Below are 24,018 nucleotides of genomic sequence, written 5' to 3' on the forward strand. Positions count from 1 at the left end.
AAGTCCTACTATCTATCACTTGGTAATTTATTCTGTGTGCTTGGGATTGTGTTTGTGAAAAACTTCCTAACATTTATATGAAATCTGCCCTTCAATTGTATAACTATGTCCCATTTTTCTTGTTATTTTTAAAGTTAGAGTCAGGATCGACTGGACTTATTCCCTTTGTAATTTTAAATTCTTCAGTTATGTCTCTATCTAATCTAATCTCCATATACTTCATCTCCTTCAGTCTCTCCTCACCGCTCATACTTCTCACTCCTAATCACCCTGCTCGCTTTCATCTGGACTTTCTCTAGTACCGCTATGTCTTTTTTGTAATATGGAGATCAAAACTGCACACAGAACTCCAGGCTAGGGTGTCACTAATGTGTGAAGTAATGTAAGCATAACCTCCCTTGACTTGTAGTCCATACCTCATGAACGCTAACATTCTATTAGCGTCCTGTATTATTGAGGTAGGGTCCTAGGGTGACCCTCGTCCCCATACATATTCTTTAAGGTGCGACTCAAACCACCTACAAATGAACACCAGCAAAACCAAGGAGCTGGTGGTGGATTTTAGGAGGACCAGGCCCCTCATGGACCCTGTGATCATCAGAGATGACTGTGCAGAGGGTACAGACCTATAAATACCTGGGAGTGCAGCTGGATGATAAACTGGACTGGACTGCCAATACTGATGCTCTGTGCAAGAGAGGACAGAGCCGACTATACTTCCTTAGAAGTCTGGTGTCCTTCAACATCTGCAATAAGATGCTGCAGATGTTCTACCAGACGGTTGTGGCGAGTGCCCTCTTCTACGCGGTGGTGTGCTGGGGAGGCAGCATAAAGAAGAGGGACACCTCACGCCTGGACAAACTGGTGAGGAAGGCAGGCTCAATTGTAGGCACGGAGCTGGATGGTTTGACATCCGTGGCAGAGCAACGGGCGCTGAGCAGACTCCTGTTAATCATGGAGAATCCACTGCATCCACTGAACAGGATCATCTCCAGATAGAGGAGCAGCTTCAGCGACAGACTGCTGTCACCGTCCTGCTCCACTGACAGACTGAGGAGACCCCACACTATGTGACTCGGGGGGGTAAACGTTAACATTACACAAAGTTATTGTCTGTTATACCTGCATGGTTATCAATCTTTAATTTAATATTGTGTTTTATCAGTATGCTGTGGTGAAACAAAAACCCACCAATTCTGACAAACTCCAAGCATTGATTCTGCAAGAATGGGCTGCCGTCAGTCAGGATTTGGCCTAGAAGTTGATTGCCAGCATGCCAGGGCAAATTGCAGAGGTCCTGAAAAAGAAAGAAGGGCCAACGCTGCAAATATTGACTCTGAGCATAAACTTCATGTCATTGTCTATCAAAGTTTTGAAACTTATGAAATGTTTGTAATTCTACTTCAGTACACCATAGAAACAGATCAAAAGATCTAAAAACACTGAAACAGCAGACTTTGTGAAAACCAACACTTGGGTCATGCTCAGAACTTCTGGCCCCGACTGTACAGTGAGAAAGACTATTCACAAATGGAAATCATTCAAGACAGTTGCCAATCTTCCCAGGAGTGGACGTCCCAGCAATTCACCCCAAGGTCAGACCGTGTAATGCTCAGAGAAACTGCGAAAAACCCAAAAGCTACATTTCATGATTTACAGGCTTCAGTCAAATTGCTAAATGTTAACACTCATGACAGTACAATTAGATTTAAAGAAAAAGTATAGAGAATTAAAAGCAAAGTGGTGTTTATTAAAGGAAATAAAACCAATAGAGAAAAGCATAAAAATTGTAGATAGCAATGTCTCTACATACACAAACCATACACAGTGGTGTGAAAAACTATTTGCCCCCTTCCTGATTTCTTATTCTTTTGCATGTTTGTCACACAAAATGTTTCTGATCATCAAACACATTTCAGCATTAGTCAAATATAACACAAGTAAACACAAAGTGCAGTTTTTAAATGATGGTTTTTATTATTTAAGGAGAAAAAAAATCCAAACCTACATGGCCCTGTGTGATAAAGTAATTGCCCCCTAACTGTGGTGTATCACACCTGAGTTCAATTTCCGTAGCCACCCCCAGACCTGATTACTGCCACACCTGTTTCAATCAAGAAATCACTTCAATAGGAGCTGCCTGACACAGAGAAGTAGACCAAAAGCACCTCAAAAGCTAGACATCATGCCAAGATCCAAAGAAATTCAAGAATAGATCTCAATTACTTCTGTTCTCATTTATCAGTCTGGTAAAGGTTATAAAGCCATTTCTAAAGCTTATGGACTCCAGCGAACCACAGTGAGAGCCATTATCCACAAATGGCAAAAACATGGAACAGTGGTGAACCTTCCCAGGAGTGGCTGGCCGACCAAAATTACCCCAAGAGCACAGAGACGACTCATCCGAGAGGTCACAAAAGACCCCAGGACAACGTCTAAAGAACTGCAGACCTCACTTGCCTCAATTAAGGTCAGTGTTCACGACTCCACCATAAGAAAGAGACTGGGCAAAAACAGCCTGCATGGCAGATTTCCAAGACACAAACCACTGTTAAGCAAAAAGAACATTAGGGCTCATCTCAATTTTGCTAAGAAACATCTCAATGATTGCCAAGACTTTTGGGAAAATACCTTGTGGACTGATGAGACAAAAGCTGAACTTTTCGGAAGGCAAATGTCCCATTACATCTGGCGTAAAAAGAACACAGCATTTCAGAAAAAGAACATCATACCAACAGTAAAATATGGTGGTGGTAGTGTGATGGTCTGGGGTTGTTTTGCTGCTTCAGGACCTGGAAGGCTTGCTGTGATAGATGGAACCATGAATTCTGCTGTCTACCAAAAAATCCTGAAGGAGAATGTCCGGCCATCTGTTCGTGAACTCAAGCTGAAGCGATCTTGGGTGCTGCAACAGGACAATGACCTAAAACGCACCAGCAAATCCACCTCTGAATGGCTGAAGAAAAACAAAATGAAGGCTTTGGAGTGGCCTAGTCAAAGTCCTGACCTGAATCCAATTGAGATGCTATGGCATGACCTTAAAAAGGTGGTTCATGCTAGAAAACCCTCAAATAAAGCTGAATTACAACAATTCTACAAAGATGAGTGGGCCAAAATTCCTCCCGAGCGCTGTAAAAGACTCATTGCAAGTTATCACAAACACTTGATTGCAGTTATTGCTGCTAAGGGTGGCCCAACCAGTTATTAGGTTCAGGGGGCAATTACTTTTTCACACAGGGCCATGTAGGTTTGGATTTTTTTTTTCTCCCTAAATAATAAAAACCATCATTTAAAAACTGCATTTTGTGTTTACTTGTGTTATATTTGACTAATGGTTAAATGTGTTTGATGATCAGAAACATTTTGTGTGACAAACATGCAAAAGAATAAGAAATCAGGAAGGGGGCAAATAGTTTTTCACACCACTGTATATAGTCTTTAGAAAAAGCTCACGAAGATGTTAAAGATGAATGTCCCCTGTCGGCGCTGAATTAGCAGTCAATGTTGTTCGTGAGAGGCTTTCACTGACAATTAGATGAAACAGTCACACGGCTCTCGCCCTCTCCTGACGTCACTCTGTCTTTTCTCCTCTTAGGAGGAGGAGGAGGAGGAGGAGGTTGTGAACATGTGCTGATAGTGCGTTGCCACACCTTGGCTGTGGAGTGCCAATCCTGCCCACCAACCCCGAACTTTTCCCTGTAAGTTGGAGGACCCACTTGCAGGACTGGATGCAGATTAACGTCACTCCCAGGACGGAGCCATTGCAGGTTTGGTATCCAGCCTGGACACAGACAGGCAGACATCGTATAATCACCCACACACGTTTATTTACAATCCTCTTTAATAAAAGCCCTGTGTGCGTCCAGGTGTCCGTCTGTGTGTGTCTTCTGCTGAAGTGCGCATGCGCGGGGACGTGACGCACATCGCACCGTGTCCCGCCCATGCGCACAGCACCTTGGTCGCACACACACTCGAAGCTGGGCACACAGTGAATGGCCCATCCGCGGCAGCGCATGATAAGCAAATAAAAGACATCATTGCTGGGGAGATTGCTGATTGGGTAGTCACGGCCGCGCACATAAAATCCATTGCTGGGGAGACGCCACACATACAATAATCAGCTGCACGCCAACACAGATTAAAATACTTGCTGGGGAGACGACACAGTCACGATTATCAACTGCAAGCCACACATTACATCAGTTGCTGGGGACACTCTGCTGATTGCCCACTGTTGTGACAGAAAATTGAAGTCATATTACGGACATCAAAGCCAGTATTACTGTCAGAGAAAATTCCAGGCATTTTAAGGAAATCCAAACCAGTATTACTGCGAGGGAAATTTAAAGGCACACAATACACTGGCGCAAATTACAGCCACATACAAGCCAGTATTACTGTAAGAGAAAATATTACGGACGTATCTACTAACAACATGCCACCCAAAAAACAAAAAGGACACGTCAAGTAGGACAAAAGACACAGACAATCAAATCCAATATAAGTAACATCTCCTGGAAGAACAGTCAGCTCAACAAGTAAACATCAACAAAATGAAGGCTGAAAGACACAAAAAAAAAAAAATACAAACAAATAGATCGATTGAAGAAAAAGAAAATGAGCGTCAGAAAAACGCTAAAAGAGCGAGACTCAGAAGAGCGAACCTTACAAAAAGTTGGAGTTTACTTGCTAGAGCCAGTATTCAGCCACGGTCAGTTATATGTTGCATTATCATGAGTTTGACGTTTTCCAGATGTTGTTGTCAAGGTTGTAGAGGGTCCTGAACAAGGCAAACTCAGACAGAATATTTACAAGAAATGTTGTCTATAATGAAATTGTATAGAAAAATTTCATGAGGTAAAAAAATAGAAAATTTTTCCTAAATATCTTCTTCAGATTTTGTGTATTACAGATTTTTACAAAGGTTTACACTAAGGCAATATTAATAATACTTACTGTATTGTCATACGTTTCTATTTTATTTTTATTATTATTTTACTTTAGGCTTCTTGCGAAAATATTTTTGACAAAAAAAAAAATTAAGACAAGAAGCAGAATGAGGTCAGGGTCCCTTGCCATTTAATATAGACTGTTCCTACTAATGTTTAGGCACTACTGTTCTAGCGCCCGTTATTGTAACGGGCTTAATGTCTAGTTGTTAATATTTTCAAAGGTGCACACACAACCCCCAAAGTCCAGGCCTCACAATGCCTCTCTTTCTCTGGTCCGCCTCCACTCCTCTCCTCCTGAGCACCATCTTGCTTCCTCCCAACTCAAGCCCCTTTTATAATCCCCACCCGGATGTGCTCCAGGTGCCTCCCGATAATCTTCCTGCCGGCACTCCCCAGTGTGGCGGAAGTACCAGCTGCACACCCGGAAGCACTCCGGGTGACCCTGATCTTCTTCCCCCCTGTACTTCCTGGTGTGGTGGAAGTGCTGAGGGCCAGGGCTCCTTAGGCATTGGGGTGCCCCGTGGCGGTGACTGCGGGCCCATACAGGGTTGAGCTTCCAAGCTCCATTCCCGTGGTCCCCAAAGCCACCAAGCCCTCCTCCGGTCCTCCTGGGTGTCCCGGCTGGGTACCATGCCCAGCTACTCGCCACACAGGTTAAGGGCCTACTCAAGGGCCCAACAGAATAGAGTCGCTTTTATGGGAGACAAGCTATATTTATTTTAAAATTCCATGTGGAATCCCGGAATATGTGATGTTACACACATCTGATTGGCTGGCTGTCGATATGATGGAGGTCCTCACTCAAATTCTTTGATCTGTTTAAGAATGTAAACCAATTTGGCACTTCCTTGTCCCAGGTGCCCATCCGTTCGCAAGGTATAAAGTAAACATAAAGACGCCATTCCCTGGGCTTCTGCTTGCTAGCACAACAACAGCAACATTTATTTATATAGCACTGCAGCCGCCGAAGTATAAGCCAGCGTTTCTCAACCTTTAAGTATTTGCGACCCGAGTTTTTATAACAGTTTTAATCGCGTCCCCCTAACATTTTTTTTTAAAGTATCCAATACCAATTTGTTCTTTTTTAATTAATGATATACAGTATCATAGATGCATATTTTATTATACCGACTTAACTTTTATCGACATTTATCTAACTCTATATTTATTTTTCTAGCATCAGAATGTAGTTTAAGTTAACTTTTTTTACTTTCAATAGATGTATTTTTCATATTTTCGATTCTTGTTTTCTTTTTTTTTCTTTTTTTCCGCCCCACAGTTTGAGAACCACTGGTATAAGGTGAGATCAAACACGGGTAAAACGTGTGCCGAAAGAATCTCTCAGTCCCAAAGTTCATTTTTAAAAATATTTAGTGAAAGTTAAAAGCAAATAATCCACACAAGAATAAAAGAAAAAATAGTTACCCACGTAGAATAAAAGGCAAAAAAAAAAAGAAAAGGAAAAATGTATCTTCTCTAAACTTAGCTTTTCTTGAGAAACTTTAGCTATTTCTGTACTTAAAAGTTCTTTACTTCTTCTTTACTTAAAGATTCTTAACTTCTTCTATCTTTAAAGATTCTTAGTTTCTTTTTCTGTACTCTTTAAACGTACGGCTCAACACTTAAATAAGTGCTGTTTTACGTGTTACTTCACATATTCAAAAGGCCCATAGGCCCGTTGGCACATGGGCACTTGCACAGGCACGGTTTAAAACCATATGCCTTCTTCACCTTACGCATGGCAAGGCTGGTCACTAACTGAAGAATAAGGTTTAGTCAGAGCAGATAGAAATAGATGGAATATACCAATTTTACTCAACTTATAGGGGTTATAGGAACCGCTTGTGCTTTGTCATCTACAAAAATATTCATGAATCTTATATAACTAGGAAAATGATACATAGATAGATAGATAGATAGATAGATAGATAGATAGATATGAAAGGCACTATATAATAGATAGATAGATAGATAGATAGATAGATAGATAGATAGATAGATAGGCACTATATAATAGATAGATAGATAGATAGATAGATACTTTATTAATCCCAAGGAGAAATTCTTTGTATAATGTTAACGTTTACCCCCCAGGTGGAATTGAAGAGTCGCATAGTGTGGGGTCTCCTCAGTCTGTCAGTGGAGCAGGGCGGTGACAGCAGTCTGTCGCTGAAGCTGCTCCTCTGTCTGGTGATGATCCTGTTCAGTGGATGCAGTGGATTCTCCATGATTGACAGGAGTCTGCTCAGCGCCCGTCGCTCTGCCACGGATGTCAAACTGTCCAGCTCCATGCCTACAACAGAGCCTGCCTTCCTCATCAGTTTGTCCAGGTGTGAGACGTCCCTCTTCTTTATGCTGCCTCCCCAGCAGACCACCGCGTAGAAGATGGCTTTGCCACAACCATCTGATAGAACATCTGCAGCATCTTATTGCAGATGTTGAAGGACGCCAGCCTTCTAAGGAAGTATAGTCGGCTCTGTCCTCTCTTACAAAGAGCATCAGTATTGGCAGTCCAGTCCAGTTTATCATCCAGCTGCACTCCCAGGTATTTATAGGTCTGCACCCTCTGCACAGTCACCTCTGATGATCATGGGCTCCATGAGGGGCCTGGTCCTCCTAAAATCCACCACCAGCTACTTGGTTTTGCTGGTGTTCAGATGTAAGTGGTTTGAGTCACACCATTTAACAAAGTCCTTGATTAGCTTCCTGTACTCCTCCTCCTGCCCACTCCTGATGCAGCCCACCATAGCAGTGTCGTCAGCGAACTTTTGCACGTGGCAGGACTCCGAGTCGTATTGGAAGTCCGATGTATGTTGGCTGAACAGGACCGGAGAAAGTCCAGTCCCATGCAGCGCTCCTGTGCTGCTGACCACAATGTCAGACCTGCAGTTCCCAAGACGCACATACTGAGGTCTGCCTCTAAGATAGTCCACGATCCACCATTGCCACCAGTTGTGAATCTACTCCCATCTCTGTCAGCTTGTCTATAAGGAGCAGAGGTTGGATGGTGTTGCAGGCACTAGAGAAGTCCAGAAACATAATTCTTCCAGTACCACTGCCTCTGTCCAAGTGGGAGAGGGATCGGTGTAGCATGTAGATGATGGCATCCTTCGCTCCCACCTTCTCCTGGTATGCGAACTTCAGATGGTTGAGGGCGTGGCGGACTTGTGGCCTCAGCTGGTGAAGCAGCACATTTTCATACAAATGATGGAGCTCAAAGTGCTTTACAGGATGAAGAAAAAGGAAAAAAACAAAAATAAAATTAGGGAACGCTAATTAACACACAATAAAAGTAATATCCGATGGCCAGGGAGGACAGAAAAAACAAAAAAAAATTCCAGACAGAGAAAAAAATAAAATCTGCAGGGATTCCGAGGCCACAAGACCACCCAGCCCCCTCTAGGCATTCTACCTAATATCAATGACCTCAATCTGTCATCAGCACAGATGTTTTAAAAGTGAGGTACAATTCAGGAAGAAGCATAACGTTCCTTGACTTAAATTCCACAGTTTTGTATGATATAATGTAACATTTTATTTGGTTTTTTAATTGCTTCTGTACTTTGGTCAACATAAACCCCTCAATCCAGGCCCAGTTCTAGAGGCGAAGCCGCCATCGTGCCACTTAATTTCAGCTGCCCCCTTACCTTACCTTACCTTACCTTCACTTGTTTAAACATTGAACACTACAAAAACTTTTGATTGATGTGCTGCGTACTTGAGCTGCCACAATCCACGTGTTGGGCCTTGCTCGTTTTGTTGAGGGAGGCCTATGTTCGTGCATGCACGCTTTGCACGACCGGCAGACCTGCCTCAATCCTTTGCAGAGGTTGCTTCCTGTAGGTCAGTGTCTCCCATTTTGTATTAATCAACAACAACAACAACAACATTTATTTCTGTAGCACATTTTCATACAAATGATGGAGCTCAAAGTGCTTTACATAATGAGGAAAGAGAAAAAAGACAAAATAAATAAGAAAATAAAACTAGGCAACACTAATTAACATAACATAAGAATAAAATAAAGGTCCAATGGCCAGGGAGGATAGAAAAAAACAATAAAAAAAAAAAATCCAGATGGCTGGAGATAAAAAAGAAAATCTGCAGGGGTTCAGAGGCCACGAGACCACCCAGCCACCTCTAGGCATTGTACCTAACATAAATGACCTCCATCAGTCCTCATTGTATTCAAGATTCACATGGAAGAACTTGATGATTACAGTCATGCAGACCTCTGGCCTTTAATCTATCAATGTAGGGACATCACGGTGCTTTGATCGGGTGGTGAAGGCACAGATCACCACCATAGAAAACCGGAAAAAGAACAGAAGAGAGAGGAGTTATTAGTATGGATTGTGGAGCCATCGGGAATGATAATGATAATTAATTGAATATACAGAGCATCAGACTTAAACAAAAATTAAGTTATGTGAAAGCCATGTTAAAGTTATGAGTTTTCAGCAGTTTTACAAAGTGCTCCACCATGTTAACCTGGTGAATTTCTATCGGTCAGCTATTCCCTATTTGAGGTGCATAACAGCAGAAGGCCGCCCGCCTCACGACTTCTTTTAAGTTTTGCTCTTAGAATTCTAAGCAGACCCTCATTTGAAGATCTAAGGTTACGATTTGGAGTGTAAGGTGACAGGCATTCTAAGATGGAGCAGATTATTGAAGGCTTTGTAAGCCATAAGCAGGATTTTAAAGTCAATTCTAAATGGCACAGGTAACCAGTGTAGTGACGCTAGGACTGGTGTGATGTGCTCAGATTTTCTTTTCCTAGTTAACTCTTTTAGGGCGGATGTCGACTTTTGTCGACAGGAGGGGTTGAGGGTGAATGTCGACTAAAGTCGACATCCAGGGATAGAGGCGATAATCAGCTGTTAATGGCGACAAATCTCACTGTCACGTCACAGGCATTCCCTCTGTGCTTGGAGGAATGCTAGACTCGTTGACTCGGCAACTAATCCTTGCGTGTGCGTGAGTTGCGAAATGTAAACAATGGCAAGATGGCATCGACATGTGACAAGGGAGCGAAGTGAGTGCAGAAAAGAAAACACTCGGCAGACAATGTTTTGCGCATTATCGCGGAGTCGGATTCAGATTTTTTAGAATCGGATTTTATTGACAGTGATCAGGAGATCGAGCAAGAGAGTGAGAAGCCGGCATCAGCTGATCAAACACCAGCCGATGCCACGCCAGCGGATCTGCTGCCAGTTGAGTGCCTTTATGCAGCCGATGCATCTACGGCAAGGTTCGCGTGGGATAAATACACAGACATTGATCCGTTGAGAGCCGATCTGGCTACTGGACTTCACAAGACGGCATGGCTCGCTGTTGGACACGACAGATCACCAGCTGCTGTACTTCAGGCTGCTCTCTCCTGATGCTGACGAGACAAACAGGTAGGCAGAGAAATGTTTTGAATTGCGGGCTGCGTTTGCATCGCATTCTCGATTTTCAAAGTGTAAACCCACAACAAAAGACGAGATGACGCGTGCTGTGGTATTACAAATAGAGATGGGACAGAACTGGTGATATAACTTCAGGGTCCAAACGTGCTTTGCTGTGTAAAATGTATGTGATATGTATATGAAATCATAGGGTATGCAGGCTCATACAACATGCAAGACAGTAACATTTGTCAAAAGTAAATATTTTTGTTGATTTGATATGTTAAACAATTGCTTTGTGTTCTTTTTTAAAAAATGTTAGTTTTTGGAAAAATATTCAGCCCTGGGAGATAAGAAACAAAAAAAAAATTAGCCCTAAAAGAGTTAAGATTCTAGCAGCTCCATTCTGCACTCGTTGCAATCGATTGATGTCTTTTTTTTTGGTGGTCGTGAGAGGAGTGCGTTACAGTAATCTAGTCGACTGAAAACAAAAGCGTGAACTCGTTTCTCAGCATCTTGCAAGGCTATAAGAGGTCTAACTTTTGCTATATTTCTTAAGTGAAAAAATGCTGTTCTAGTAATCTGATTAATATGTGATTTAAAATTCAGGTCAGAGTCAATAGTTACCCCAAAATTTTTTACCTTCGTCTTGACTTTTAATCCTAATGGATCAAGTTTATTTCTAACAATCTCATTATATCAATTTTTGCCAATCACTAAAATTTCTGTTTTCTCCTTGTTTAGTTTGAAAGATTACTGCTCATCCATTCAGAAACACAAGTAAGATATTGTGTCAGTGGATCAAGAGTGTCGGGGTCATCAGGTGCTACTGATAAATACAGTTGTGTGTCATCAGCATAGCTGTGGTAGCTCACATTATGCTTTGAGATAATCTGACCTAACGGAAGTATGTAAATCGAAAAGAGCAGCGGTCCCAGGATAGAGCCTTGTGGAACACCATACAGAATAGCAGGGGTCTTTGAATTATAATTACCACAACTAACAAAGAATTTTCTACCTGACATGTAGGACTCAAACCAATTTAAGACCCTGCCAGAGAGGCCCACCCATTGACTAAGGTGATTTCTAAGAATATTGTGATCAATGGTATCAAATGAAATCAATCAAATGCTTTCTGAGAATTCAGATTGCTCATATCATATGCACCTCTCTCATCGTGTCCTTTATTTGCTCTGCGTCATTACAGTCCAACAATGAATGGGCAGATAGACAGGCTGAAAGTTATTCAAATGGACTGAGTTTGTCATTCATGGGGACAGGCATGTGGCCTACTGGCAGCATCCCCGGATGTCAATACAATACAATACGATACAGTTTATTTTTGTATAGCCCAAAATCACACAGGAAGTGCCACAATGGGCTTTAACAGGCCCTGCCTCTTGACAGCCCCCCAGCCTTGACTCTCTAAGAAGACAACGGGAAAAACTCCCAAATAAACTCTTGTAGGGAAAAAATGGAAGAAACCTTGGGAAAGGCAGTTCAAAGAGAGACTCCTTTTCGGGTAGGTTGGGTGTGCAGTGGATGTCAAAAAGAAAAAGGGGGTCAATACAATACAGTACAGTACACAGAACAGAACAAATCCTCAATACAGTATAAAAATAAAAATTTTACAAGTATGGACCAGAATTTAACTGTGGATGTTATCACATAATATGATTTGGATTTGTTTAAAGTCCTGGAGACCTCAGCCATCAAGCGGACTCCTGTTTCCGATGGGAGTGTTAGCTCCGTGGAAATATGTTCTTTTATATTGCGACGTTTTAATAACCCTTTAGTTAAATAAGTATAAAGTATAACGGCGATATCCCTCTTTTCGGTGATAGGCGGCGACAAAGTCACAGAAAAGACAGAATATACTTAGCTTGTTTAATGCGGCTTACGTTGCTTTAAAATGACAGGGAAGACCAGTCACATTTCATCTTTAACCCGGGGATTCGGTCGTGTAGAAATGTCTTTTTTCTGTCACAGCGGAGGTGGCGTTGGAGTCTATAGCTTCCACTCCCGCAGGTCTTCAAAGCTTGGCAAGGTTCCAGTGTTCTTTTATATTGTGTCCACACGACCAAATCCCCCAGTACAATGCCAAACAAGGTAGACAAACTTAGGCTAAGCAGCAGACAGTCAGATCATATAACACTTAGGCCTTTTAGGGCTGACAACAGCTGTTCTTGTCTATCTTTATGCTTTGCCTAGCCCAGCACTTCTGAAAGTTGACACCCTGTGCTAAAGCTGGCTCAGCTCTTCATGGCATGTTACACAGAAAAAGAATGAAAAATACATTTAAAGCGGGCTAAAACAGATACAGTGACACAATTCTTAATATTATAACAACCTTAGTATAACAACTCCCCCATTTGGCCATTCCACCGCTGAGTCAGTGCTGGGCCAGCTAATCTGATGAAAGGACCCCTCTACCCCACAATTCCTGAAATCCTCCATCAGGGATGACTTTACTATAAGCAGGCACAACAACTTGGCAGGTAGGCCGTGGCACCAAGTGCCACATTTGACTACCAAGAAGAGAAACAGAATAGGTGAGGGTTAGTAACAAATTCTAACTATCATGTTACTTCTGTTTTAGAGCCACCATGAGTTGTTATTATGAGGAAATTGAACATATAGAGTATCAGGATTAAGTTAAATTAAGTTTTTTTTGAAGTTATAGAAAGGCCATGTTAAAGTAATGTGTTTTCAGCAGTGTTTTAAAGTGCTCTACTGTATTAGCCTGGCGAATTCCTATTGGCAGGCTATTCCAGATTTTAGGTGCATAACAGCAGAAGGCCGCCTCACCACTTCTTTTAAGTTTTGTTCTTGGAATTCTAAGGAGACACTCATTTGAGGATCTGAGGTTACAATTTGGAATATAAGGTGTCAGACATTCCGATATATAAGATGGGGCGAGATTATTTAAGGCTTTATAAACCATAAGCAGAATTTTAAAGTCAATCCTGAATGACACAGGTAACCAGTGTAGTGACATTAAAACTGGAGAAATGTGTTCGGATTTTCTTTTCCTAGTTAGGATTCTAGCAGCTCCATTCTGCAAACGATTTATATCTTTTTTGGGTGGTCCTGAGAGGAGTACGTTACAGTAATCTAGTCGACTGAAAACAAACGCGTGAACTAATTTCTCAGCATCTTTCAGTGATATAAGAGGTCTAACTTTAGCTATGTTTCTTAAGTGAAAAAATGTCCTAGTGGTCTGATGGATATGCGATTTAAAATTCAGGTTACAGTCAACAATCACCCCTAAGCTTTTTACCTCCGTCTTGACTTTTAATCCTAATGTATCCAGTTTATTTCTAATAGCCTCATTGTATCCATTATTGCTAATCACTAAGATTTCAGTTTTCTCTTTATTTAACTTGAGAAAGTTACTATTCATCCATTCTGAGATACAAGTCAGACATTGTGTTAGTGAATCAAGAGAATCGGGGTCATCAGGTGCTATTGATAAGTACAGCTGTGTGTCATCAGCATAGCTGTGGTAGCTCACGTTGTGCCTTGAGATAATCTGACCTAACGGAAGCATGTAGATTGAGAAGAACAGCGGACCCAGGATAGAGCCTTGTGGAACACCATATCGGATATCATGTGTCTTGAGTTGTAATTCCCACAACTAACAAAATATTTTCTCCCTGTCAGGTAGGATTCAAACCAATTTAAGACACTGCCAGAGAGGCCCACCCATTGACTAAGGCGATTTCTAAGAATTTTGTGATCAATGGTGTCAAATGCAGCACTCAGATCTAAGAGGATGAGAACAGATAAATGGCCTCTGTCTGCATTTACCCGCAAGTCATTTACTACTTTAACGAGTGCAGTTTCTGTGCTGTGATTTGTTCTAAAACCCGACTGAAATTTATCAAGAATAGCAGGTTTATTTAGGTGGTCATTTAACTGCATAATGGCTGCCTTCTCCAGAACTTTACTTAAGAAAGGCAGGTTAGAGATGGGGCTAAAATTTTCAAGAGCCGAGGGTCGAGATTATGTTTCTTAAGTAGGGGTTTAACTACAGCAGTCTTAAGACAGTCTGGGAAGACCCCCGTATCTAATGACGAATTTACTATGTCAAGAACATTATCAATTAGCACGCCTGATACTTCTTTGAAAAACCTTGTTGGTATCGGGTCAAGGACGCAGGTGGAGGGTTTTAATTGAGAGATTATTTTCTTTAAATCAGGTAAATCTATCCTAGTGAAAGAGTTTAATTTGTTTATAACAGGATGTTGGGGTTTAGGGGGATCCTTAGTGTTGGGGAGATATACTATGTTATTTCTAATATCATTAATTTTTTGATTGAAAAATACAGCGATAGCCTCACAGGTTTCACTGGAAGCACTTAGGAGGCATTCCTTTGAGTTACCTGGGTTTAGTAGGCGATCAATTGTAGAAAATAAGACTCTAGGATTACTAGCATTGTTATTTATAATCTTAGAGAAATAGCAGCGTCTCTCAAGACGGACAGTGTTATTGTATTCTGTTATTTTGACTTTTAATATTTCGTGGTGGATAGTAAGTTTAGTCTTCCTCCATTGACGCTCAGCTCTGCGGCATGTTCTCTTTAAATCAGACACTCTTTGGGTCTTCCATGGTATACCAATGCTAGAAGATTTTTTCACTGTCTTTTCAGGTGCAACTCTGTCAACAGCAGCTCTCACTTTAGTATTAAATCTTTCCACCTTAGTATTTCTATTATCCTCACTATTATAGCTGGCACTGTAAACGGACTGTAAGGTGGAAACACAGAAGGTCCGAGTACTGAGCCCTGCGGGACACCAAATCTCACTTCTGTGTTTAATGATGGAGTCCTGTCAGCACATTTCTGTACGTATTGGAATCGATTTGTTAAATAAGAACTAAACCAAGCGAGCACAGGGCCTGTGAGCCCAACATCGTTTTCTAGCCGGTGCAGTACAATAGAATGGTCAATGGTGTCAAATGCTGCACTTAAATCTAGCAACATAATTGTGGAGTTTCCTTCATCAGAGGATATCAGAATGTCATTTACAACTCGCGCTAGTGCCCATTTGGACATCCCCAGGGAATGCTGGGAATTGTAGTCCGGTAGCACAGCCCTGCTGGGTTGTGTGAGTGCCACTAGAGGGTGCTGCATGTGTGATATTAACATGTTCTTTCATACGTTTGGGACCCAAGTGCTGGCATGCAATGGGCAACACTTTTAACAGCACACCAGTTCCGATCCCCAAAAGGCAGGACCATGTTGGCTCTCCGGCGGTCTTGACGTTTTCAGGGATGAGGCTCCCGAGGGCGTTTCCCCATCCCTGTCATAATGCGAGCAGCTAGGCACAGAGCGGTGAACATATAGGAGTCCTGTCTGCCATTTTGGAGCTGTTTGAAATTTTTACAGTAGCTGGAGTGTCAATCCTGCAACCAACCCTCAAGTTTTTCCCTGCAGTATGGAGGACCACTTGCAGGGACGGAGGCAGTTTAACGTCATACCCAGGGCAAGATGGTCCTACCGAGCTGGGGAGCTGCCAGCTGGGATCTCGAGCTATTTCATTGTGTTTTGGGTGTGGCAATGCGCTCTACCAGTGTTTGCTCCCAGGATCGTCTTAATAGCATTATAGCAGTGCAGTGGGGCCCCTACCTACAAAACATCTCAGCAAGTCACAACATACATAGATTAGCTTGGCCCCCTAGGCAACTGCCCAGCATGCCCATGCGTTAAGACGACCCTGTATGCGTCCCAACCTTACTTGAACTAACACTTCAAATTTTGATATCAGGTCTGCAGTTTTCTCTTTCTCTTGCTGTTGTCTGTGTGAGTCCATATGATCTTCTGCCTCCTCAGCCAGAGCAGATTCTGCCCTTCACCCACCTGTGATGATGAATGGTTAGATGCAATTAACTGAAACCAAATTTACTGCAAAGCCCATCAACAGTATCCAACTGCAGCTCCACAGGGCCATACGTCAAGGCAGTTTTTTGGCCAAAGTCAGATTAAGGGTAGCGTAAGGTTAGGGGTTTATGTTGTTAGCTTGTACATGTAGTATAGACCTGACGTAATGTCACTTCCGCTAAGAAACTGTGGTCAAGAGTTGCTGTGACACATCCAAACTACGGTGACGTACGGCTCATGCTGCTCTGCAGTTGGATACTTCTCAAACCTGTAGGGTCAGTAATTCTCTGCTGAAAACTTGTGACTGTGTTGTCCTGCAGAGGGCAGCGCAGGGTCATGGCTGGAGTTGCAGCACGTCATGACAGACCTGGAGAACAGCATTCGGACTTGGAGGGCAGAGGCGGCCTCTACCACCGCACAAGATGCTGAAAGAACCCACAAGAACCTGAAGGCAGCCCAAGAGTGCTGGACACATGCCACCCAGGTACGCCATCTAAATCCATTTTTTTTTTTTAATTATCTTTCAGTGTCTCAATCAGTCTGTCTTTTACACTAGTTGTCCCCCATGGCTGTGCCCACCTAGTAGTGAGACAGGACACACTTTAAAAATCAATAGATGTTGGCACTGTTTCTGATCGTGTTCAGCTCTGACGGGAGAGCGTCCCCTTCATGGGGAGAAAAGCATGTGGTCGTGATATCTCTGCCAATCAGCAGCTACCCTCTAAAACACACGTAGCTCTGATCTCTCTCTCTCAAAAACGTCCAACGTTACTCCTTAACAATCTCTAGATGATAATGTCTGCTGAACAAACAGGTATCGCTAGCTAAGCGGAGGCGACACGTGGCGGGAGGCAGAGCGATTTGAACACCTCTCTCCCCTCAGCCCACTGCCTCTCTCTCAGATTTGCGCAAATAAATCGCTACCACAACCAAACTATGAAACTTAGCGCAACGAGAGAAGTCGCAAAATAAACCGAAATGTTCAAGCAAATTATAGAAATAAAAAACGATCTAAATCCGTTAAGTAGTTGTCTCGTGAAAATCGGACATACAGAGAGACAAACAGATGTTTGGATTTTATATAGTGTGGCAGTAGGGGGCGCTAGTGCTCCCTTGAACCCTCAGGTACAACTCTAGACACCGGATAAAAGTCCAAGACTCTTTATTATATTTTACAGTGCACCAAGCACCCTCCACACTATTCATAAAGTAAACCAAACACAACACTATAATTTTCTCTCCTCCTCGCCCAGACACTTTGCTCCTCAACCTCCCAGCTCAGCTCAGTGTCTGGACTGAGGCACCGTCCTTTTATAGCCCCTGACCTGGAGGTGTTCCTGTCCCAGCAGTCCACAGTTCCTTATTCCTTCCGGGTCAGGGTAATCAGTCTTTTACTTCACCCCGGGAGCACGCCATTCCTTCCCGTCACGTGACCGTGACGTACTCCTGGGTCATAAGGCACAACAGATCCCACAAGTCCCCCCACAGCGACTCCTGGTGGTCCCCAAGGTATCCAGCAGGGCTGTGTATAAACACTAAAGAGTCCATAAGGCCCTGCTGGACCTCGGGGCACGATCCTGCTGTCGGGAGAGCTCCCCCTGGCGGCCTGGGGGTGTGGACCAGCCTGGGAAGCCGGCAGTCCTCTACAATAGATACTAGCCGTTCCCTGCAGCTCCGCCCGCGTAGTAGTGAAACAGGACAAACTTTAAAAATCAATAATCAAAAAGGTATCGCTAGCTAAGCTGAGGTTTCCACTCCAAAACACAGAGGTGGACTGACTCCCCACTCCTGGTATCACGCTTCTCCCCCACCCCGGCCCGCAGCCTCTGTCTCGGAGCGAAGAGAAGTGAAGCGAAGTATGATTTTTAGCGCGATGAGAGAAGTCGCAAAATCAACCGGAATGTTCAAGCAAATTATAGAAAAAACCCGATCTAAATCCGTGAAGTCATCCTCTCGTTCGTTATCTAAGTAGATGTAAGATACGCCCTGAGGCTGGCGCATGAGTGAGGAGGGTATCGCCCCCTTCCCCTCAGCCCAGTGCGTCTCTCTCAGATTCGCACAAATAAATCGGTGCCACAGGCAAACTATGATACTTAGTGTGATGAGAGAAGTCACAAAATCAACCAGAATGTTCAGATGAATTAGAGAAAAAAACATAATCTAAATCCGTGAAGTAGTCCTCTGGTGAAAAGCGGACAGACATACAGACAGACATTTGATTTTATATAGAAAGCAGTGACGGCGTACTGCACGATAACGTGCAGTGAATCCACTTGACTTGAGTATTCCTAGTTTTCCTCCTCTTTCTCTGTACGTTTATCATTCATTTGCTCAGAGGTTGATGCGCTTGCTGCTTCCTGACCAGATCTTCTTTTCTCCACCCTAGTGGCCCGCTTCTTCTCTTCTTTCGTTGACATCTTTTCACTTTAAAACTGTTTGTGCTGCAATTACTTAGGATGTTTTCCTTCATTTTTCACTGAAGCTGGCACTTAAGTCTTCAATCTGCCTCAAGAATGATTTAAGATATGAAGAGGTAGGGGAAGTGACAGTGAAGGTGGTAGGGATGAGAACGGCACCCGTATGCCTGCTCCACATGACTGCCCTGCTGCCCGTTGCCGGGAGTTGATTCTACAATAAAACTAAATAAAAATAAAAAGAGGAATAACCTTGGAGGTCAATCATCACCCAAAAGTGGATAGTAGACGTCATGTAGTATATGTGTACCAAATTTCAGGTCAATAGGTGAAACAATTTGCAAGCTAAAGTGATTTAAAAGTTTGGACAGACAAACAAACAGCCACGGTAGGGCATTATATAGGGTGGTCCAGATCTAATTATGCAACTTTTAATGCACTGCAGGAACACAATACAAGACAAAAGAATTGCTTGAAATATCTTGGAATAAATGAAAATGGACTTACATTGAATTAATTCACTGATTTTCCATGTAATGTCCCACTTGTCCTCCATTCAGTTGGATACAGGCTCGGAGTAATAAATTTAATAAGTTATAGTGTACGTAATGAAAATTGCATAATTAGATCTGGACCACCCTGTATATAAAAGCCAAATACCACTGACTCACTCATCATGAAATCTCCCGAACCATGAGGACTTGGGACTTGAAACTTGGCCCATTGGTGCTCGCTAACAAACGGTTTTAAAAATTTTGTGGTCCAAGCACGTTCTATGTCTGTATGTCTGTCCACTTTTCAAAACGGATTTAGATCTGGTTGTTTTCTATACTTTGCTTGAACTTTCCGGTTGATTTTGTGACTTCTCTCATCGCGCTAAGTACCAGAGTTCACGTATTTATGCAAATCCAACGGAGTGGCTGCGGGCTGAGAGCAGGGGGGCGGGACCTTCCTCCTTCACTCGCCAGCCTCTGCTCGAGTTGGTCTACGTCTCACGTCTGGTCTCACGTCTCCCTGTTGTAGTGCACCTCCCCTCCGCTTTGTTAGCGATACCTGTTTGTTCAACAGACATTATCATCTAGAGATTGTTAAGGAGTAACGTTTGACATTTTTGAGAGAGAGATCAGAGCTCCATGTGTTTTAGAGGGTAGCTGCTGATTGGCAGAGATATCACGGCCATTTGCTTTTCTCCTTACAGAGGGAACGTTTTTCTGTTAGACCTGAACGCGATCAGATACAGTGCCAACGTCTATTGAGTTTTTAAACCCGTCCTGTTTCATTACTATGTGGGCAAAGCCATGGGGTACAGCTAGCGTAGATATAGATGGCAACTTTCACACGTTCCTGAGGAGTTCTGTGTTCCTTATTGGCTTATTGGCACCTTTTCTTTCAATTCTCATCTATTAATTAGTGTGCCATAGCAGCTAAGTTGGCAAGACTATAAGTCACAAAAAATCCAGTTTCAAGAGTTATTGCTAATTACTGTGCTCCAGAATTCTTTATTGTGAAGTTGCTTTGGGTGCCATCATTAAATCTTAAAGTAGCATATAAAATCATTGTTGCTTGTGACATAAATGAAGCAGGTATCCATATCAGGTGGACGATCTTCATACAGACTTCCAAGAGGAGTCTGAGACTGTCCAGGTGGCATTAAAGTCCAGTGGCAAGGGCAGTCGAAAGAACTGCTGGGGGTCCTGACAGGGAATCACGAGTACTGATATGACGAGAACTTCCAGTCACCTGTCCAGGTGTCTGAAAACACCTGCAAGGAATTAAAATAAGCCACATGACACCACCAATGACAAGTTGTGTGTGTGTGTGTTTACAGCAGGGGAGCCCAATACGTCGTGATCGACTGGTAGATCGCAAAGGTAGTGCAAAAAAATAAATTTTTTTTTAAACGTTAGTCTATCATATATCCTCCCTATGGCATTGCCACTTGATTGACATACAGGGCGGCCAGTCTGAGATCTCTTTTCTTTTAACACACTGGTCATGCCGCACGCACGATCAAACGCGCAAGCTACTGCAAAACTCTAGTTAGCCTTCCAATTTATATCGACTAAAGAAGGGATTTAAAAAAAAATGTGTTGTTTATGGGCTGGATGTGGGATTGGAAGAGGATTTTTTTCTTACAATGTCACAATCGAAGTGCGTTTGTCTGATCTGTCAATCTATCATTGCTATTCCAAAGAAGGAAAATGTGGAAAGGCACTTTCGAACTGTTCATAAAAACTACGAAACTGACGTCCTTCCAAAAGGCGATCTGAAAAAGAGAAAGGAGAAGGAACTAAAATCGCAGTTAATCGGACAGCCGTCATTTTTCACTCGGCTGAATTCAAAAGCAAAGGCAGACACACCGAAGCATCGTTCCAGGGAGAGTCACTCGATCATTAAGCATAAGAAGTCCTTCCAAGATGGAGAGATGATAAAAAGAGGCCTTCATTGAGGCAGATGGCTAGGGAGAAATTCCTGCTGAGATTTCAAGATCCCTGGCCGGAGATAAAGGAGTTTCTCCTTGTTATTAAACATGCAGAATACAAGTAACTTAATGACGATCAATGGCTGCTAGACTTGCCATTTTTTGTTTCGATCTGACCAACATGTTGAACGAGCTTAATTTACAGCTGCAAGGAAAAGAGAAAACCAATATGGTCAATATGATTAGCTCAGTTAATGCTTTCAAACGAAAAATGCAACATATGTCCTCAGAGCTGCAGCGCCTTGATTTGGGGAACATCGAAAACCTCGCGTCAGAGCTGAAGACGCAGTGGAAGGCGTGTGTGCAACTTGACAGCGTCCGCTACACAGAGCTGATTGAAAATTGTCTGTCAGACTTTATCAAATAGAAAAAAAGTAACGAGTCGAGTGTTGCCCAAAGTAGCGGAGTAAGAGTAGCATTTCTTCTTCACAAATGTACTCAAGTAAAAGTAAAAAGTATGCTGCAGTAAAACTACTGTTAGAAGTACTAATTTTTTACAAAGTTACTCAAGTAAATGTAACGGAGTAAATGTAACTCGTTACTACCCACCTCTGATACTCAGTATATATATATATATATATTGTGGAGCCGACCCGGACACAGACAGGCGGACATGTTGTTATCAAACCACCACACGTTTATTTACAATATTATTTACAATAATATGGTCACTAAGACCCAGTCCAAAGTAGTGCACAAACCCCAAAACACTCAGTCCTGGCCACAAATGCCTTTCTTCGGGCCGCCTCCACTCTCTTCTGCCTCGTCCTCCTTCCACCCGACTCTAGCCTCGAATGAAGGGAGACGGCCCCTTTTATAGAGTCCCCGGATGAGCCCCAGGTGTCCCCGGCATTCCTCCTCTAGCCACGCCCCAGCATGGCGGAAGTGCCGGCTGTCCTCCCGGCAGCTCTCCGGGCGCCATCCTAATTCTTCCCCCCCAGCACTTCCGCCACACCAGGAAGTAACAGGTGCCCAAGACATTGGGGCGCCTCCTGGCGGTGACCACGGGCCCCTACAGGGTGGAGCTTCCATGCCCTGTACCCGTGGCCCCCAAAGCAACCAGGAAGGCGACCCCCATGTGATCCAGGGTGGGCACAGACCCACATCCGGTCCCTCATGGCGTCCCGGCCGGGTCATGGCCCCTGGCATCCCTGACAATATATATATTTATACATATATATATAGCATTTTTAATGTAGGTAGATCATTTCGACCTGGTCATTTTAAAAGTAGCTCGCAAGCCAAAAAAGTGTGGGCACCCCTAGTTTACAGATATACAGTATGCTACATTCAGCCGGATGATAGAACCATACTGGTGCTTTCCAGGGCCAGTCTGATGGATTCTTGTTCTTTTTTGTTGGCTCGTTGTCCATAGAAGAACGGCTTACAATTAGTATCTGCTTGCAATCGGCTAGAGCAGGCCACCCACAAAAACTGAATAAGATGAGTGATGGCGGCCACCAAGAGACCACTGAGCAATCTGAAGGAGTTACAAATTACAGTGCCTAACATTGGAGGGACTGTGTAGACAACAGCTGTGCTCGGGTGCTGCACCTTTTGCAGCTTTATGGGAGAGCGGCAAAGAGGAAAAACACACATTTCGGTCACAGAGTTTGTCAGACGACACTTGGAAGAAGGTTCATTCATCAGATGAGTCCAAAATGAAGCGTTTTGGCCATCAGGCTAAACGGCATGTTACACTGCACACTATCAAAAACACAGCGGCCCTGCCGTGAAGCATGGTGGTGGCGACATCAGGCTGTAGAGATGCTTCTCTTTAGCAGGATATGGAAGGCTTGTGTGGAGTAAATGAATACAAGGAAATCTCAGAGGAACACTTGGCGTAGTCAGCAAGAAAACTACGCTCTGGGAGATTTGATTTCCAGCAAGACAACAACCAACCCCAAGCAGGAAGCCAAAACAATACAGGAATGGCTTCAAAATAATAAGGTGGAGTAGTCGAGTCAGAGTCCAGATCTCAATCCAACTGAGGATTTGAAATAGGCTTGTGTCTTGTAAGAAAACTGCCTGACCATGATAAAGAGCTAGGGCACCACCTTGAAGACCCCTGTGGCCTGCAGGGGGCGCACAGACAGAAGCAGACATGAGTTCAGCACAACACACGGACTTTTATTTAACTGTGGAAAAGTCTTCCTTAAGTGTTTCCCACAATTCAGCCGCAGTACAAAGCACTCTCTGCCTTTGCTTTCTTTCTCTCTTCTCCTCTCTCTGTCCACCTCCACTACTCTTCCAGCAAGAATTGTGTTTCCCTCCCGACTCTGGCACTGACAGTGGGATTCTTTCATGTTGCACCTGGGAGTGCAGTACAGTAATCCCTCGCTATATCGCGCTTTGACTTTCGCGGTTTCACTCTATCGCAGATTTTAAATGTAAGCACATCTAAATATATATCACAGATTTTTCGCTGGTTCGCGGATTTCTGCGGACAATGGGTCTTTTAATTTATGCTACACGCTTCCTGTTTGTTTGCCCTGTTGATTTCATACAAGGGACGCCATTGGCGGATGGCTTAGAAGCTACCCAATCAGAGCATGTATTACATATTAACTAAAACTCCTCAATGCTATTGAGCTTGATTGTTTGCTTGTCTCTGCCTCTCTCTCACCCTCTCTGACATTCTCTGCGCCTGACGGAGGGGCTGTGAGCAGAGGTGCTGTTTGCACAGAAGCTGTTTGCCTAGTGGATACGGACGCACCTCTAAGAAATGCCGCTTTATCGCGGTGCTTCCAAAAGCACACTTATTGATTTTTTGATGGTTTGCTTTAATCTCGGTCTCTCTCTCTCTCTCTGACGTTCTCTGCGCCTGACGGAGGAGATGTGAGCAGTGGGGCTGTTTGCTTAGAAGATCCTGACGCTCCTCTAAAAAATGCCGCGGCAA

General features: G+C 43.3%; 1 protein-coding gene across 4 annotated transcripts in view; it reads left to right on the plus strand.

Annotated features, from left to right (window-relative positions):
* The window catches only part of ushbp1 (Usher syndrome 1C binding protein 1), an 87,586-nt gene that overhangs the window by 15,210 nt on the left and 48,358 nt on the right, over positions 1-24,018 (plus strand). For all 4 annotated transcript variants that reach the window (XM_039767070.1, XM_039767071.1, XM_039767072.1 and 1 more), the window contains one exon: positions 16,544-16,707. In XM_039767070.1, coding sequence (XP_039623004.1) covers positions 16,544-16,707 — 164 coding nt within the window. The remainder of the gene's footprint in view (positions 1-16,543; positions 16,708-24,018) is intronic.

Source organism: Polypterus senegalus, chromosome 10, assembly GCF_016835505.1.
Source record: "Polypterus senegalus isolate Bchr_013 chromosome 10, ASM1683550v1, whole genome shotgun sequence".
NCBI lineage: Eukaryota > Metazoa > Chordata > Cladistia > Polypteriformes > Polypteridae > Polypterus > Polypterus senegalus.